This window comes from Notamacropus eugenii, chromosome 1, assembly GCF_028372415.1.
Source record: "Notamacropus eugenii isolate mMacEug1 chromosome 1, mMacEug1.pri_v2, whole genome shotgun sequence".
In the NCBI taxonomy this organism is placed as follows: domain Eukaryota; kingdom Metazoa; phylum Chordata; class Mammalia; order Diprotodontia; family Macropodidae; genus Notamacropus; species Notamacropus eugenii.
Window position 1 is genome coordinate 54,028,848 of NC_092872.1, and position 19,291 is coordinate 54,048,138.

Sequence of the window (19,291 nt, forward strand, 5' to 3'; positions counted from 1 at the left end):
CAGAAGGCATTGGGAGATGAAAAAATAGGTCTTGAATATCAGTCCAACGAGTTTGGTCTTTATCAACTAAGATGACCTGACAGTTAAATATAGAATCAAAGTGAGGAAACGAAGCACTCTTTTTTGTTGTTGCTTCTCTAATTTACAAGGGGTGGCCCACCTGAGAATCTGATTTTCCTTTGTGAAAAAAGGTTTCATTCTCTCCAAATAGTAATTTCTTAGAAATAATAATATTTCTTTAAAAACCTATGAGGTTTTCCAAAATGATTTTTCATAAGTCTTGCAATGCCTACCACATAAGGTTACTATGAGGAAAGTGCTTTGTAAAACCCCAAAACAGTGTGTAGCAGAATTATTATTAGTATTAATGGTGTTTGTTTCCCAAGGTCTTGGAGCTAAGAAGATGAGAGTTTAAAAAAACATTAGTTGTGGGAAAACAATTTGGAAGGGATTGCTGGTCAAGCATCTATCTTTCCAAACAACCATTTAAGCACATGGACAGTAATCATTGTTAGTAATAATATCAGGAACATTCACATCTGTGGCTATTTAACAATTTATTAGAAACAACTGTGCTTCAAATCGGTAAGGGCCACTAAGCTACCCTCTGTGTCACAGCCACAAACTACACCGTTATTTTACCTGCTTTGCACATGTGTCCTTGATCACAAGAGGGATGAACTGTGCAAGAAAGTGTGAGAGCTCCATTACTTTAAATAAAATCAAAACTTCCAAAGCCCATATTGTGCTAAGACTGGGCATGGAATCAGAGCAGCTTAGATTAGAAAGGTCATTGGAGGTCTAGTCCACTTCTACCCAAAGCACTAACTCTTGCCTTGATCTCCCCAACAAGTGGTTACTTGGCTTTCACATGAAGATCGCTCTTGACAAGGAGTTCCCTGTCTCCTAGGGGTCTTAATCTGCTGCTTAGAAATTCTGATTATTAAGAAATTCTTTCTAATATTGAGCCAAAAATAGCCTCTCTCTAATGTTCACCCATTGGTACTAGTTCTGTCTGCTGGGCCAAGCAGAATGAGTCTAATTCTTTAATGTATGAAGTAGTGGCATCTAACACGCTTATGTTCTGTTTTGTATAATAGTTATTTATATATGTGAGGAGTTTCAGAAACAAATCAAAAGCCTGGCACTAAAGCTTTAATGGCCCTGATGGGATACTCCAATTATATAGACATCTGTTGGAGAACCTTCTCTGCCAAAAGCAGAGCAGCTAATAATTTGTTGATTTGCCTTAATTATAATTTCATCCATCAAAAGGTTGAAGAACTCACGAGGAGTACTGCTATTTGGGTATGATGCTTAGCAACATAAAAATAAACAGGTTGCTGGGCTGGAAATAATGTAATTCTGGAGACAAGCTGATCATCTTAGGATATGTGATAGTGAAAAAGAGAAAGGCAGAGCAACAGTGTTATCTGATATGTACCTAAGACTTTCGGAAATCAGATTTCAAAGGGTTCAGAGAAAGGATTGGTAGGATCTCACAGACTAAAATTACAGAGGAGGAATCATCCCAGGAGAAATTAAAAGTTTTCAAAAATGAAATTATGAAAAAAAAATAACCCAGTAATTCCAGTGAGCATAGCTTGTCTAAAGAAAGATAAATGTGAATAGGGAACTCACCATTGACTCAGATTTTTAGAAGGCATGTACATAAGATGGAAGAAAGGGTAAAAAATGAAGGATGAATACAGCTGTTTGTCTAGCAAGACTGGGAAAACGAGTATCAAAGAAGGGAAGGAACTGCTATTGGGGTGAATTGTTGTTTTTGTTGTGGACCATGTGGACCATGGCATCAAGATGATGGCATGACTTGCAGCTGGCTTTGATCTGAGTGAGGGAGGGCTGTGTAAAGTCACCAACCTCACTTTCTTCTCCTGAGCCATCTGGGTGCAGTGGCCTGATACTCATCAGGTGACTGGAGATAGCCCAGAATACTATGTGAGACCCTGGCCCTTTCAGGCAATAAAAACATCACAAAAGACTACAGACAGAAGGAAGAGGTGATCAACTCTTATTTTGATTCTGTTTTCTCTGTCAAGTAGAACAGTCTTCATATTTGAAAGGACAGAAAAACAACAAGGAGTTCCTATATGAAATATAATAGAACACTTACCTGACCTTAAGAAGTTCAAGTTACCTGGCCCATATAAATTACATCCATATAAACTACATAATGAAAGAACTGGCAGATATGATTGCTGAACAACTGCCAGTGATTTTTTAAAGTCTGTAGAGTAGAGACATCTTGGAGCTGGACATGGACAAATGACCCAATTTTTAAAAAGACAATAGAGTCAGCAGAATACAGGTCAGCGAGCCTGACTTCAATTACTGGAAAAATCATAGAATGTATATTAAAGACTTGGTTAAAGAACTACTAGAAAAGGAAGTGATGCCAACAACTAGGAGGCACAGTAGATGCACTATGGACTTACGGTCAGAGACTCCAATTCAAATTTAGTTGCAGATACTTATGGGCTGTGTGACCCCACACAAATCACTTAACGTCTCTTGGTCTCACTTTCCTCCTCTAAAAGAGTGGGGATAAGAAGAATACCAACCAGGCTGTGAGAGTCACAAGAGATAACATATATAGAGTGCTTGGCAAACAACATAAATACTGGTCGTCATCATCATCATCATCATCATCATCATCATCATCATCAAAAAACCTTAATAGTTACTATTGGCAGACCAAGGCACATGGTTTACCCAGATTTTAGCAAAACATTTGATAAGTTTAAGCATTTGACAGAATCTCAAATAATACAATTAGGTAGATTCTGAATAGACTTGAATGTCAGGATCTCAGGAGTAGTGATTAATAGATTGAGGTTGGCTTCAAGTTCTTTAGTGAAGGGCTCCTAGCAGAAGACTATGCCCAGCCCTGTGTATTTAACATTTTTTAATACAATTTAGATACAGATCACAGACTTGTCAAATCTACATATGACACAAAGATGGATTAGGGAAAACATCTGAATGGAAGAGTCAGTATCCAAAATGATCTTGATATTAGATGTTGGTCCAAATCTGATAAAATAAAATTTAATAGAGAAAAATGAAGTCTTATACTGAGGTTTTAAAAAAATCAAACAGGTAAAAGATGAAAAGTGACTAGACAGTAGTCTGACAAAGATGTGGGAATATTAGTGAACCATAGGTCAATATGAATCAACACTGTGATATGGCAGTCAAAAAAGTAACTCTGATCTTAAGAGAGGCATCTCTCCCTGACACATCTAGGATGGCCTGCTAGCACAAGTTCTTAGATCTATTTTTCTAAAAGGAAGGCACCTTTTGAAGGGTCAATCTTCTTTAATCACATATACCAACAGAAAAAATACAAGCAGAGAAGTAAAGACCAACAGACCGGGCTTCCAACTGTCTGACCATAAGCAATACACACATCACAGACCAACAGACAGATCCAACTGTCTGACCATCACATACATACGTATAGACGTAGTTACCAGAGAGAAAAAACACCACCTGGGTTTCAAAAGCTGGGGGTCTACTTAACAGCTAACCAGAGTCTCATCTGGCACACAGACCTTCTTCCAAACAATAAGCCCCAAAGCAAAACCTCAACTCAGAGTATAAATATGTACATATACATATGTATATATATATATATTTGTATACATATATGTACACACACACACACTCCTTTCAGAGAGGGAGAGTATCACGACTCTCATTAGAAATTAAGAAAAAGGTGTGGGTCTTCCTACAAAACAAGCCTCCCCTAATCAAGCTTCCCTTAATGGGTTCCACCTGAGGCCTATTAATGGGCAGGAAATCTTTAACTCTCATTGACTTTACAAGTGCCCAGGACTAGGGAGCTGATGGCTCCATAGTACTCTGCCACTGTCACACCACTAGTATTCAATCTGGGGAATGACATATTAGAGGACACCAATAAACTGGAATTCCACCATCTGGAGAGGGCCACAAGAATAGCGAAGGAACTCAAAACAGACCATATGAGATCAGTGAAGAAACTAAGGGTATTTAGTTTGAATAAAAGAGGATTTGGGGGCTATGATAATTGTCTTTAAATAATTGAACAACTATCATGAAAAAGAGAAAAGATTTGTTCTATTTGGCCCTAAAGGGCACAACTAGTTTGACTTAAAGAAAAACTTCCTTATAATTAGAGCTGTCTTAAAGTGGAATGGGCTTCTTCCTGAAGTAGTGGATTCCTCCCTCACTAAACCTGTTTAAGAAGAAGCTAGATGACTACTTGTCAAATATGCTGTAGCAAGGATTCCTCTTTTGGTCTACACTGGATTACGTTGCCTCTGAAGTCTCTTCTAGCTTGGAGATTTTTCAGTTCTGCATATGCCTCCTTCCCTTACCAGACTGCAAGTTCTATGGGCAGGGATGTCTTTTCTTTGTAGTCCCTTCAGCCACTAATGCAGAACCTTACACACAGAAGACAGTAACTTACAAACCAAAAAGCACTATAGAAATGTGGGCTGTTATTAATGGGCAGGGGAAAATGTCCTTACTTATTGAAAAAAAATTTGAGTTCCAAATTCCCTCCCATTGTAATTTGATATAGGTTATATGTGTACAGTCATGTAAAACATATGTCCATATTACCCATGTTGTGAAAGAAAATACAGAACAAAAAAAAATTAAAAAAAAATCAATACATTTCAATCCACATTCAAACTCCAATTCTTTCAACGAAAGTGAACAGCATTTTTCATCATAAATTCTTTGGAACTGTCTTAGGTCTCTGTATTACTGAGAATAGCTTAAGTCATTCACAGTTCGTCCTATAATACTACTGTTACTTGCACAATGGTCTCCTGACTATGCTCATATCACTTTGTATCCGTTCATGTAAGTCTTCCCAGATTTTTCTGAAATCATCTTGCTCGTCATTTCTTATAACAATAGTATTCCATTACAAACATATACCATAACTTGTTCTGCCATTCCCCAAATGATAGGCCTCCGCTTAATTTCCAATTTTTTGCCACCATAAAAAGAACTCCTTTTTTATACATATTTTTGTATATATATATCCTTTTCCTTTTTTAATCTCGTTAGGATACAGACCTAGTAGTGGTATTGCCATCTCAGTGGGGATGGGTGGGGAAGGAGGAAGGGAGAGAAATTGGAACTCAAAGTTTTAAAAACGAATGTTAAAAATTATTTTTACATGCAACTGGGAAATAAGAAATGCAGGTAATGGGATACAGAAATCTATCTTGTCCTACAAGAAAATAGAGGAGATGGGGATAAGGGAAAGAGGGATGTGATAGAAGGGAGGGCAGATTGGGGGAAGGGGTAATCCGAATGCACAATGTCTTGGAGTGGGCAAGGGGAGAGATAGGGAGAAAATTTGGAACTCAAAATCTTGTGGAAACTAAAAATAAATAAATTAATTTAAAAAAATAAATCATGTAAGCATTTTGACCTTATATTGGTATGTGGTGTAAGATGTTGGTCTATACCTAGTTTCTGCCAAACTGCTCTCCAGTTTTCCCACAAGTTTTTGTCAAACAGTAAGTTCTTGTTCCCCAAGAGATGGGACCTTTGTGTTTATCAAATACTAGATTATTATGGTGATAACCTACTGTGTATGATGTACCTAATCTATTCCACTGACCTACCTCTCTATCTCTTAGTCAATATCAGGTTGTTTTGATGATTACCACTTCTTCACACAGTTTGGGATCTGGTATGATGAAGCCACTTTTCTTCACATTTTTTTTCATTAATTCCCTTGACATTCTCAACCTTTTATTCTTCTAGATGAATTTCATCATTAGAAAATGCCCTTTTAGAGGCTGCCTTGTAGAAGCATTAAGGGACATTGTCCATACCTGCTAAGGAAAGATCTTTATGTCTTTAGAGAAAATGGACCAAGGAAGGAATGTAGGGGTCAAAAGTGGACATACAATTTCACATTTGCTACAGAAAGTTTAACTACATAAGTGTCAAGGAGGGCAAGCTAAAGCCTGACCCCAATCACAGCCCCTTGGACAGCTTCCCTAGGTAGGCACCCACAAACATAACACAAGAAAAACTACCTTACAAATCACTAGCAGTTTTCCAACCCCCTCTATTCCTGCTCCAGCACAACAGAGAAATGAATAAAGCTAAATAGTTCTCACTCATTAGCTCCCCTTTCCAACTTTCCCCACTCTTGCCCCTAGCAAATCTGTGCTTCTGGGCAGAAGGGGCCTAGAAATGGAAGAAAAAAATTTAAAAAAAAATTAAACAAAACCACTGGAAAGAAAGAAAGAGAAATCAGTGCGGTAATCGTGATAAAAAATGAAATGAGTTAAAAAAAGAAACAACTTTCAACACTACCATAAATCAGTAACACAAACAAAAATCAGGAAAAAACAGTAAGGAATATTTCTGAAAGTCTACTTTAAAAGAAATCCAGGTTTTTTTTGCATAATAAAAAGCTCAATCAAACCCTTTCATAGCCCAAACAACTGCTTCCTTTGAGGGCCACCCACCAAACACAACTAAAAGAAAAAGGTTTACCTTAAAAAACCAGGAAGAGTTTTCCTCCACCTTCTACTCCAGCCCCAGCACCACAGAAAAAAACAAATAAATGCTCAGGAAGAGTCAGTTAGCAATTAGCACTATAAGGAGCAGCGCATGGACATTTTCTAGGATTTTTAGGTAAGTTTCAATGTTAATTGCCCTTCTTGACTTAATATAAATAAAAGTTTATTCTCAATAATCATGTGGTTTTAAAAAATTATTATTATTCTCTAAACCACACTTTTTTCCCTTTCCTATTACTTTGGGAAGAAAATAACATTCTGTATTGATATACTTTACTGAATAAATTGTATTTAATATGTCGTACCCAGTTTTGAAGAATAGTTTTAAAAAGTCCTCCACAAGGTAAACTAACTTAAAAATATGACTTACTGGTATTAGAGAAACCTTATGGGCAGCTAGGTGGTGCAGTGGATAGAGCACCAGTGCAGGAGTCAGGAGAACCTGAGTTCAAATCTCACCTCAGACACTTGACACTCACTAGCTGTGTGACCTTGGGAAAGTCACTTAACCCCAATTGCCTCATCCTGGGTCATCTCCAGGCATCCTGATCAATATCTGGTCATTGGATTCAGATGGCTCTGGGGGAGAAGTGAGGCCAGTGACCTGCACAGCCCTCCCTCACTCAAAACAAAGTCAAGTGCAAGTCATGTCATCATTTCTCTGATGGCGTGGTCTTCTTCGGCAACAAAGGACAAACACGACATTACTTCAATTTTAGATGGGGGAGGGGGAGAAAGGGGGGAAGCAAACATGTCTTTATACTGTCTGTCAGTGGCTCATAGGGAATTGACTCACTGCACAGGAAAATAAAGTGTGTTCTCCCAAGGGCTATGGCTGCTCTAAACTCTGTTAAACTCTGACTTTTCTGCTCACAGGGGATCTCATTTTCTCTACCAGCTGGTACGAGGTTTCAATCATTTGCTTCCAAGTCAACACCTAAATTATGAGTGATGTGACTGACACTGTCACATGACAATTCATTGGGGATGTGTGTCCAACATTGGCCATGAGCAGCTTTCTTACTTCACACTATAGCAAGGAAATTAAGAGAGGACATAGAGAAGAACTGAGCTCCCCCTACTGAACAGGGCTGGAGTTGCCTCAAATCAGGCTGCACAGCCACAAGACAGTCTTTCCAAAGGCTAGGCAAACACCCTCCAAGGTCGGCAAATACCTGCCAGCAAGGTCACAGATCCTTCGGGATCATACCTGACATTCTCTTTGGGTTCTTATTTCTTCTCCTGCAGAAACCTGATGCTCTCCTTGATGAAGGAGAGGACCAAACAACACCTACTTCGACTTAGAGAAGGTTATGTTAGAGAGAGGTCTTAGAGGTCATCCAGTCAATCATGAGAATTCAAGTGTCAATCCTCGCTTAAATTCTGCTTTGGATAGACTAGGAAAAAAGAATCAGGAGCTCAATAATCCAGAGATAAATGAATCAGAAAACAAAAATTACTTAGCAAAAAAATGACCTACTTGGTAAAAAGCTGCAGGGAAAACTGTTAAATAGTCTGGCAGAAATTAAGCTTGGACCAATACCTTAAACTACTACATATTCCACAATATATTCTAAGTGGATGTGTAATCTTAATATTAAAGATCATACTACTAAAAAAATTTAAAGGAGAGGTAGATCATATACTTGTCCCAGCTACCTGAAGAGGGTGCATTCTTAAACAACATAGGTAATTACTAAAGACAAATGACAACTGTGTACATGGAACTGAAAAGCTCTGGCACACACCAAATTAACTCACTCAGGATAAGATGGGAAGGTGTGGAATAGGGGGGAGCGGAAATATTTTTATCAAATTTCTTGCACAAAGATTTAGAATTCATGATAATACAGACTACCCTAAAAATCTTGGTGAAGTTTAAGGTTTAAAGCTAAGCTATTAAGGCTTAATAGTGCACTAAGACTTTTAGGATAGATACCCTGTATAAATAATTTATACACACATACGTACACATATAAATATATATTAAAATCCATTCCCCCGTAGAAAAATGATCAATGAATATTAACAAACAACAAGACTTACAACTTAACAACCATGGGAAAGAATGTTACAAATAACTACTAATAAGAGAAATCCAAATGGAAACAACCCTGAAGTTTCACCTCAGTCCTACAAACTGGCAAAGATAACAAAAGATAGGAAGAGACAACATTGTACAGGATGGTTGTGGAAACATAAGCCCAACAGTGCATTGTTAGAAGAACTGTGAATCAACAGAACTATTTTGAAAATCAATTTGGAATTATGCAAATAAAATGACTTAAATGTCCACACCTTTTGACTCAAATACTCCATTACTAGGCTTATACCTCAAGCAGACCTTTGATAAGAAGAAAGTCTCCATATTCACTAAAACATTTATAAGCAGTACTTTTTGTAGTAGTACAGAATCAGAAACAAAGTGGACGAGCACTTATCATAGCAGCCTAAACAAACTGGTATATGAATGTAACAGAATATTAATGGAGAATGTAGAGAAGTAGGGGAAGACTCATGATGAACTAATGAACACAAACTGATGCAGAGTAAAGCAAGCAGAGCCAAGAAAACAATATACACGAGGACTTCAACAATGTAAACAGAACCAAAAAAAAAAAAATAAAAAGTGAATGTTGCAAAATTATGAAGAATAAGCATGACTGGAAATAAGAGATATGAGAAGACACCCACCCTATGCAGACATGGAAGGTGCACAAATATTGTACACTGCACATATTTTCAGAAATTTCAACGTGCTGATCAGGCTGGGTGTTTTCCTTTTGTCTCAAAAAATATAGACAGAGTGACTCTGGGTAGGAGAAATGGAAGGAAACTGGGGGAAATCAGGGTAATGTAAAAAAAAGGGATCAATAAAAACTTTTCAAAAAATTTAGCTCAGATTGAATGAAGATAATAATTATAAAGCCCTTAGCACAGTGTCTGGCACATAGTAAATGCCACATAAATATTATTATTATTGTTAAACTCTGAAACTTGCTCAAGAGCACAGCTGTCAAACTCAAATAGAAACCCTTCTGGCAGCACATTATCTCAGAAAACCACATATTAACATCATCTGTGTATTTTTATTTCTTTTGTTAAATGCTTCCTAATTGCATATGCAGAGTGTTGCAGCAGGCCAATACGGGCTAGGGACTATGTGTGCTCTCCTCTGTGTGTGTTCATCCTTCATTGCCAAAGAAGACCATGCCATCAGAGAAACGATGACATGACTTGCACTTGACTTTGAGTAAGGAAGGGCCGTGCAGGTCACCAGCTTCACTTCTCCTCCAGAGCCATCTGAATCCAGTGGCCAGATATTCATCAGAATGACTGGAGATGACCCAGGATGAGGCAATTGGGGTCAGGTGACTTGCCCAAGATCACACAGCTAGTGAGTGTCAAGTGTCTGAGATGAGATTTGAACTCAGGTCCTCCTGACTCCTGCAGTGGTGCTCTATCCACTGCACCACCTAGCTGCCCCATCCTTTTCTCTAGAGTATACCTATTATCATGGCTCCAGAACATTTCTAGGAATCCTCAATTAATCTCAAAAGTTCCCTCAACTTTCCAAAAGAAGCAACTTAGGTTTTTTTTGACCAGGCTCATGCCACTGGCTTACTATGTGATCTTGGCAAGTCAAATTCTTTCTCTATTTCCTACTATAAGTCAATTTGTCCAGATGACCTTGAGTCCCTTCCAACTCTACAATTCTGTTTGATTGGAGAAGGAAATTAAGGCCCAGGAAAGGGAAAGGAGGCATTTCATGGCTAGAAGCTGCAAATTTTTGATGGAAAATGCAATATTAAAGTAAGGCAAAACTTCCTAACCATTACAGCAGTCCAGAAGCATACTGTCTTGGAGGTCTTTAAAGCAAAAGCCATGGTCATGTATATGTGTTGGACCAGAAAGACTTTTAAGTCAACGTGATTCTGAGATTGCTAGAGTAGGAAGGAACCTTAATGATCACCTACAGCAGGGGTTCCCATTTAGTGGTTTGAAAACTTCCTGGGGGTTTGCAACTATGGTCCAAGGGATTCACACTAAAAATTCTGTCACTGCACAGTAAATCTTAAAAATTATCTTATCTTAAAAATATATCCTCCTCCTTTGGTATTGATCCAAATATTGTAAATCTTTGTTCAAGTAAAAATAATTCCGCTGTCAAAATTAAGTTTATGTATGATTAGGAGGTGGCAAAATGGACAGAGTGCCCTGCCTGGAGTCAAAAAGACCTGAGCTAAAATCTAGCTTCAGACACTCACTAGCCAAGTGACCCTGGGCAAGTCACTTAACCCTGTTTGCCTCAGTTTCCTCATTTGTAAAATGACTTTGGGAAGGAAAAGACGAACCACTCCAGCACCTTTGCCAAGAAAAACTCAAACGGGATGGAGAGGAGTTGGCATGACTGAACAACATATTTATCATGTTAGACATCTTCCAAGTTCTAACTTATTTCTTTAAAAAAGTTATTTTTATTCAACAAAATTGGTAAAATAAATTTAATGGTATGCATTGCCAGTAATAACAGTAAGTACAAGTTTTTCTAGGTTATTTTAATTTTTACAGAAAATCTCACATGAAATACTTGTAACTATTTAAATTAGTTTCACAATTTAATACTTAGCATTTTCATAAAAGGTATGTTTTATAACTATACATAGAATTATACAGTATGCGTAACGAATTTTATATAAATATGCACAAAACGCAAATTTGGGGGGGGACAAAAGTTATTACTGAAAGCATTTCATGAATACACCTCCCTCTAAAAGTAAATAAATAATCTTCACAAACCATTTTTTTTTAATTGTGGAAAAGGGTTTGCAGAACAAACAACTTTGGGAACCCCGGATCTGGTCCAACGCCCTACATTTTATACGGCAGAAACTGAGCTCCAGAAAAGGGAAGAGACGCGTCTAAGGGGACGCGGGAGTGAGCGGCAGGACCAGGACCCGAACCCCGGGAGTGAGCGGCAGGACCAGAACCCGAACCCCAGGCTCCCCGGGCCCTGGCTCTTCCCGTCCAGCCTCCAAGGTCACGGAGCCGATGGGTGGCACAGCAGGAGGGCCGGAAGCCTTTCCCGACTCCTCCCGCTCACGGCCTCGCCCCCAAGCCCCGGGCTCCGGGGTCCTCCGGGGTCCGGGCTCCCGGGCCGCACCCAATGCGCCGGCGCGACCTCCGCTCCCTCCCCTCCCCTCCCCTCCCTCCTCCTCCCCTGCCCTCCCCTCTCTCCTCCCCTCCCCTCCCTCCCCTCCCTTCCCCTTCCCTCCCCTCCCCCTCCGCTCCTCCCCTCCCCTTCCTTCCCTCCCTCCCCCTCCCCTGCCCTCCCCTCTCTCCTCCCCTCCTCTCCCTCCCCTCCCTCCTCCTCCCTTCCCCTTCCTTCCCTCCCTCCTCCTCCCCTCCCCTCCCTCCCCCTCCCTCCTCCTCCCTTCCCCTTCCCTCCCTTCCTCCTCCCCTCCCCTCCCTCCCCCTCCCTCCTCCTCCCCTCCCCTTCCTTCCCTCTCTCCTCCTCCCCTCCCCTCCCCGGGAACTAGCTTAGCCCTCGAATCCTGGCCACCTCGCGCGCGCGGCCCTGGGCCCAGGGCTCCCCTCCGCCCCCGCCCGCCCTAGCCCTCCTCGCTCGGCGAGAGGTACACACCGGCTTCCCGGGGCCGAGCTCCGCGGTGCCCCCAGCAGCCCGGCCGGGATGGCCTGCCCTTGCCCCGTAACCGGCGCGCCTCCTGACAGCAGCCCCATTTCCGCCCGTTGCTGGGCAGTGACTACGCCGCGGGTCCTTCCTCTAGAGACTCTCGGCTCCGCGCGCGGGGCTCGGCTCGAACGTTCCGCCGGCGCTCGGCAGCCTGGTGCACGGCGCTGGTCTTCAGCCTGGCTCCGGGAGGAGCCCTGAAATGGCCACCCCAACCCCTCGTCGCCGGGGTTCCCCCCGGCCTCAGTCTAAGCCCCAAATCCAGCCCCAGACCCCTAAATCCTATCCCAGACTGACCTCAAGCCCCAGCCCCAGACCTACCCCTAAATCCTACCCCGGACTGACCTCAAGACCCAGCCCCAGACTGACCCCTAAATCCTACCCTACTGACCTCAAGACCCAGCCCCAGACCGACCCCTAAATCCTACCCCGGACTGACCTCAAGACCCAGCCCCAGACCGACCCCTAAATCCTACCCCGGACTGACCTCAAGACCCAGCCCCAGACTGACCCCTAAATCCTACCCTACTGACCTCAAGACCCAGCCCCAGACTGACCCCTAAATCCTATCCTGGACTGACCTCAAGCCCCAGCCCCAGACCGACCCCTAAATCCTACCCCGGACTGACCTCAAGCCCCAGCCCCAGACTGACCCCTAAATCCTACCCCAGACTGACCCCAAGACCCAGCCCTAGACTGACCCTAAATCCTACCCCAGTTACTGTTTAGTTGTTTTGTGTCCCCCTCTTTGGTACCCCATTTGGAGTTTTCTAGGCAAAAAATACCAAAGTGTCACCCTTTCCTAGCTTATTTTACAGATGAGGAAACTGAGTTAAGTGACTTGCCCAAGATCACAGAACTAGTAAGTCTTGGGGGCTAGATTTGAACTCAGGTCTTCCCAAGTCCAGACATGGCACTCTATCACCTGTGCTACGTAGCTGCCCCAAATCCTATTCCAGAATGACTCAAAAACTCAACCCTAGACTGCCCCCCTCAAAGCCCCAGATTTGCCTCCCTAATCAACAGCTGACAAATACTTACCCTTGACCTTATATATAAAAAGGAGGAGGAAGAAAAGTATGGGTAATGGTATTTCGTCCTTCTTTTCTGCTAGGATCATAGCTCCTTGTCATTGCTCAGTCAGTGGTCACAGATACAAGTTGGTCTGTGACTGGAATTACAGCTCAAATCTGTGGGTGAAGTTCAGGGTCTATCTGAGGCCAGAGTCAAGGCTGTGGATAAATTTTGGGGTCAGCCTAGGGTTATGGATGAATTTAGGCATCAGTCTGGAGCTGGTTAAAAGGTCAGTCATAACTTCTGTCCATTCCCATTTGGAGGAGAAGGAGGAACTCCTGCTAAGGTCTGGCTTCCAAAACATTCTTCACCATTTCCCCAATTTAGTCCATCCTGTGGATTTTTCTCTTATCCTGAAAGTGACCATTTCTGTAGGGGAAGTGTGTCATTTCATGGGACATTCCTTTTGTTTTTTTTTGAGTTGTTGAGTAGACCATAGTGTTCAGGCTCTAGTTTACCTCATCTGCCCCATGTTCTCTTTTGTGTTACTTCAGGACAGAAGGCATGGGGAGATTTCCTTAGGGTGGAGGAGGGAGGGAAAGGGGAGCCTCCCTAGATCCTCCCTGTGCTGACTGTGTTGATAATCACCCCACCGCACATCAGCAACTATCTTATGCCCCACCCTCTTTATTTAAACAACATTGGATACTCCCAAAAGGGTTTGTGACACATCTCCTTATTGAACATTTAATTCAGATCCAAATCCTTTCTGCCCAAGACTCTCCAATAAGCTCCATATCCTAACCTTGACTGTGAGACAGGAATAGAGGGGACCCTTTACTGTACAGACATGAATGTGGAATCAAGAGACTTATGTTTGAGTCCCAATTCTACCCCTTAGTTTCCTCACCTATAAAATGGGCATCCTAATAGTTATACCACCTGCCTCAGAGACAGTGCTTTGAAAATCGTAAAGCACTATGGAAATGTGAATTATTAATATTATTGATTATTACTCCAACTATGATTTGGGTCTCCTGGACTTTCCATACAGAAGCCAGGTGCTCTGAGGGTGAACCTGGCCTGATGGGGAGCTGCTTGGCCACCCATTCTGGTCTGAGAGCAGAGATGGGATGAAAAAAGCATAGGATCATGGATCTATTGAAGCTGAAAGGGAGCTTAGAGATCAGCCAAGTCTGGCCTTCACATTTTACAGATGAGGAAACTGAGACTCAGAGGGATTTGCCCAGTTTCACATAGCTAGTAAATGCCCAGAATGGGATGCTACTGAAATGAGTGCTTTGCCCGGCTCCTCCACCCCCAAAGAACCAAGATATACCAGAGAGCTCTAAATCCACATGGATTCCATTTCCTGGTGCTAATGCTCTTAGCCCCTGTTCCCTCTCCTTCCTGCCATCCAATGAAAAAATACACAAGACATACCTTATATCAGCTGAGTCTAAGAAATCTCCGGCAATGGGAAGCCGTGTTGTTGAGACCACAGGAGAAGCAGCATTAGAAGCTTGGACAAATTGAACGAGCTGAAAACCAGGTCATTAGCCCATCAGAACTCTCTTCCTGTCTTCCCTTGGGCCCCACCTACCCTCAGGCCAGCTGGGGGCTGATAAGAAAGCTGGAGAATTTTTCTGGGGAGGTAAACCCAGGCAATGGGTAAGAGCTGATACTGGAGACTCAGGTCCGATACTGCAGACAGGCAGAGTGAGGGGAACTGGAAAACCTCAGAATACAGAACATAACATTTCAGAGCTAGAAGGGACCTTACAGGTCATCGAGTCTAACCCCCTTAGTTTACAGATAGGACAATTAAGGCCCACAGAAAGAAAATAATTTCTAGAAGGTCACACAATCAGTTATGGCAGAGTCTCTAATTTGACTAGATACTTTCTCGATGCTTCTGCTCCAGGAGCATCACTGAAGGTCAGGCTGTAACATGGTCAAGGAGTTGTGAAATATCTCTAGCACAAAACACTAATCCAGGTCCCACTCCTCTAGGTCAGCAGCAAAGGATGGAACCAACATTTCCACTAGACTCGTTCCCCTCTCCTGACCACAGCTATCACTTCCCAAGACTTTCTATCCCACTCGTTCCAGGACCCAGGAGTCACCTCCTCCACAATAACTCAGAAAAGGTTCTCTCCTCCTCCCCATTTTCTTCCTTCACTATTCATCCCCTCCAGAGAAATCTTATCAGGAGAGGCCAGCTCTGTTTCTACCTCCTCCAGCCATCTCTGGCTACTCCAACCCAACCCACAGTGATCTTTTCCTCTCCCTAATGATCAGTATGGCCTTGATGAACCACCTCGTTTTCTTAGTTCATGTTTATGTTTATCACTTTCTTCCATCAGAAAGCAGGAGACAGAAGGGAGCCAGGAGGGGTTATGGCAAAGAGGAGTCAGTCATATAAGGTGAATTTGTGAATTTGAAATCTGTTAAGATTTAGAACTCGAAGGAACCTTAGAGATTATCTAATCCAATTCTCACAATTGAGGGATGAGGAAAACTAAGATCCAGAGAGGAGCATAGGTTCATAGGGTTGAAAGAGACCTGAGAGGCCATCCAACCCAAACCTCTTATTTCACAGTTGAAGAAACTGACTTGCCCAAAGCCACACAGTAAGTAGCTGAACCAGAACTGAAATCCAAGCTCCTGTTCCTATAACTAGTCCTCTTTCCACTACAGGAAAGAAAATTCTTCCCTGGGAGAGTCCATGGACACAAGAGTTGGGAGTGTTACTAGATCTGTGAACCTGGAACTTAGAATGTTCTGATAAAGATATAAATTACCTTGCATATCAGTATAATTAGTTTCCTTCATAACATTATCTATATTGTTTTATTTATTTAAGAAGATCATTCTGAGAAAGGGTTCATGGGATTCAACAGATTGCCAAAGGGGCCCCTGACAGAAGAAAAGTCAAGAAACTGAATACTCCAGGGGGCAATTTTATCCCCTCCAAATATTTCACTTCAGAAGAAAAAAAATTCAACTTTCTATGGTACAAATTGAGTCCCACAGATAGCTTTCTCCTCCATAAAATGAGATTTGATTGGATTTCTGAAGTCCTATCCAATTCTGAATCCTATTATCATGTTTGGATACAGTGATAAAGATCTATTACAATGAAGGAGTAAATTGTTGCTATTCAGGCTTTTCAGTGGAGTTGATACTTTGTGACACCATTTGGGGTTTTCTTGGCAGAGCCACTGGAGTGGTTTGACATTTCCTTCTCCAGCTCATTTTCCAGATGAGGAAACTGAGGCGAACAGAGTTAAATAACTTGCCTAGGGTCACACAGCTAGTAAGTGTCTGAGGCCTGATTTAGTCTTCCTTTGAGACTATGAAGTCCTTCAGGGAAGGGACTGAATCTCTGCTGCCTCCTTTCTCTGCCCCCAATTTCTTATTCCCCTCCCCCTACTACCACAAACCTTTATATAGTACACTACATGAGTGGGTACATAAGGGACTAGGGAAAGACTTGTTGACTGATTGGATGATGCTGGATTAACCTTCAGAATCTCTACTTGTAGCTATGTGAACTCCATTCAGCCTTCTACTCCTGGGATTTAGGGTTGAGTCCCAGAAACACGGTACAGGTGATGTTCCATGACGTGTCTGTCTCCATTTGGAAAGAACCTTTTGCAAACTGGAATAAGTCTTCTCACAGTTCAGATGGGGAAAGTGAGGCACAGACACAGACTATTCTAGCATGGAAAGTCAGGACAAGAACACAGGAGTCCCGACCATTGCTTGTTGGAAGACCTTGGTGTCTAGAGCAGAGACTCTCCCTCTCCTCCTGCCCTGTGCCTTCCAGACTATCTTAAGGGCTACACTTGGTATTTGAAGATTTTGACACAGTTATCTCCATTGTCAGCTACCAACAATCGACCATGGGAGGCACAGGCCACCCCAGTGGGCCTTTGTAGACCTTTAGATACCAGTCTGACTGGGGGCCCAGCCCGTGGAAATAGGATCACTTCTTTTCGCTGTTCATCCACAACAATTATGTTGCCCTCCGCATCAGTGCAGACACCTGCTGGGTTCCCAAATGGGTGCTCAAGTCGGCTGCCCAGTGAGCCCAGTAGCTGATGAGCTTGACCAAAGAGATGGACATCTCCACACTCTTCACTTACCACAAAACCCCCATCTGGGCCATTACTGACATAACGGGGGCCGCACAGGCCAGGGACAGTGGTCAAACCAATGGCCTTGAATGTTGAGCCCACTGAAAAACTATGAACTAAACCAGAGACATAGTCTGCTACCAGGAAGCGTCCCAGAGCATCCACTCCCAGCCCTCTTGGGGATTCAAAGGTCAAGATCTTCACCCATTCACCTTGGGAGGCCTTAGAAAGGTGGTGGAAGGCATAGACTGCCCTGTGGACCAGACTGCTGACCAACACCAGCCCTGACCCAGTCACAGTCACATCTTCTGACGCAAAGGCTCCTGTCCCTGGAAGGCTGCAGGGCAGAGAGTGGAGAGAGTGTCCAGAGAGGTCCAGAATCTGGACACAGGGAGACTCATCAAAGGTCAGGTAGAGGGTGCCATCCAGGGAGCAGTGCAAACCTCTGACCCCACCAGGCGTGGCGATGCATCTCAGAAGCTGGTCCTGCTGGAATCGGAGGAGGTGACCCACACGGTCCAGTTCTACACACAGGTCTTGGCTCTGTTGTACCAGATGGTGAAGGTGAGGACCAGTGAGTGGTCCCAGGCCTCCAGGGTGTTCCAGGAGAGGGCTGGCCACCTGTAGGGCATGATTGGATGTGGCTTGGAGGGCATGCATGGCCCTGAGGAACCTTTCCTTCTGTGGCCGATTTGTGTCCATGGCATGTGGCATCTATGCCTTCTCCAAGCCAAAGGGAGTCAGGGAAGACAGGGAGCAACTTCCTGATAACCAGATGACCACTTGTCAGGCATAGTGTAGAGGGGATTCCTGCATAGGGGGGGAAGTTACACTAAATTACTTCGAAGTGCCTTTTCAACTCTGAGATTCAATGAGGTTAGAAAGGAAACTAAAGTGATCTTCCGTTAGTGCCTGTCCTGCCAAAGCCCATCTCCTCTATGAAGCCTTTCTGAGAACTTCTCCCCTTCCCTCCTGGAACATCTGCTGTTTAGCACTCAGTTCCCTTCCTCCCAGTGGCATCAATTTAAATTTGAAGCTCCCAAGAAAAATGCCAATATTCCACTGTCCCACCCCACCCCTGTACCTTTCTCCTGTTTAAGCACCTTGGAGGCAGAAGAAGGAATTCTTTCCTGTTCCTTTATGTCTTGCAGGGACTGTGGGTCACTCATTCCCTCTACGTTAGCACCCACTCCGGAGAAATGGATAGATTTTAAAGCACTATCAATGGAGTCTTGACAGACTCTGAAGAGATCACAAAGGTAGCCCCAAGACCCAGGACTAACACTCCCCTCCATTGAGCTGCTGCTCATGATCACCCTGGCTGTACCTTCTGCACAGCCTTGGAACCCATATATCCTGGGATTCTTCCCCTTTCATCCCTAAATTCATTTGCTGATGGGTAGACTAAGATACTCTGGCTCAGGAGGGGCCAGTCAGCCCTAGGTGGGGGTTGGGTGGGGGTGAGTAGGGGATGTCAGTTCCTCCTACCTATTCAGGGTCACTGGGGAACTTCAGTGTCTATTCCGGCTCCTCACAAGCCACAGAAGCCCATTAAAGAAGGTAGGCTTCTGTTGTTAGAGACCAGACTTCTGTTGACACAACTTGGCATAGCCCTACCCCTGAGCTGTATCCATTCTGGGACTGGGAAGGTGAGAGAGAGAAAAGGAGTAAAATCATTGGATGGGTTCCCAGTCCACATCCCCAAAGGGCCCCTGGGGCAATAGAGAAACCTTGACTAGTGACTCCAAGGAAAAAGCGTGGGGGCTGACAATTAGAAGAGTTTACTGGGAAAGAGAGGGCCACACTTTGGGAAAGCAGATTTTCAATCCTAGTGGACAGTGAGTGAATCAAGGTTGGAAAGGTTGGTGGGGAGAAAGTTT

General features: G+C 43.1%; 2 protein-coding genes across 2 annotated transcripts in view; both read right to left on the minus strand.

Moving 5' to 3' along the window:
• Window positions 1-12,339, minus strand: part of PIGQ (phosphatidylinositol glycan anchor biosynthesis class Q) — a 53,385-nt gene extending 41,046 nt beyond the window's left edge. The window contains exon 1 of the mRNA XM_072601619.1: window positions 12,208-12,339. Within this exon, the coding sequence (XP_072457720.1) occupies window positions 12,208-12,305 (98 nt within the window). The 5' untranslated portion in view covers window positions 12,306-12,339. The remainder of the gene's footprint in view (window positions 1-12,207) is intronic.
• A 3,757-nt stretch (window positions 12,340-16,096) lies between these two features.
• NHLRC4 (NHL repeat containing 4) lies at window positions 16,097-18,971 on the minus strand. Its single transcript, XM_072601633.1, has 2 exons — window positions 18,900-18,971; window positions 16,097-18,221 (listed from the first exon to the last, which is right to left on the minus strand). The coding sequence occupies exon 2, from the start codon at window positions 18,123-18,125 to the stop codon at window positions 17,115-17,117; it is 1,011 nt and encodes a 336-aa protein (XP_072457734.1). The 5' UTR covers window positions 18,126-18,221; window positions 18,900-18,971; the 3' UTR covers window positions 16,097-17,114.
• Between the last annotated feature and the right edge of the window lie 320 nt (window positions 18,972-19,291).

Excerpts from the sequence above, each read along its gene's own strand:
- NHLRC4 (XM_072601633.1), bottom strand. The coding sequence starts at position 18,125 with ATGCCACATGCCATGGACACAAATCGGCCACAGAAGGAAAGGTTCCTC.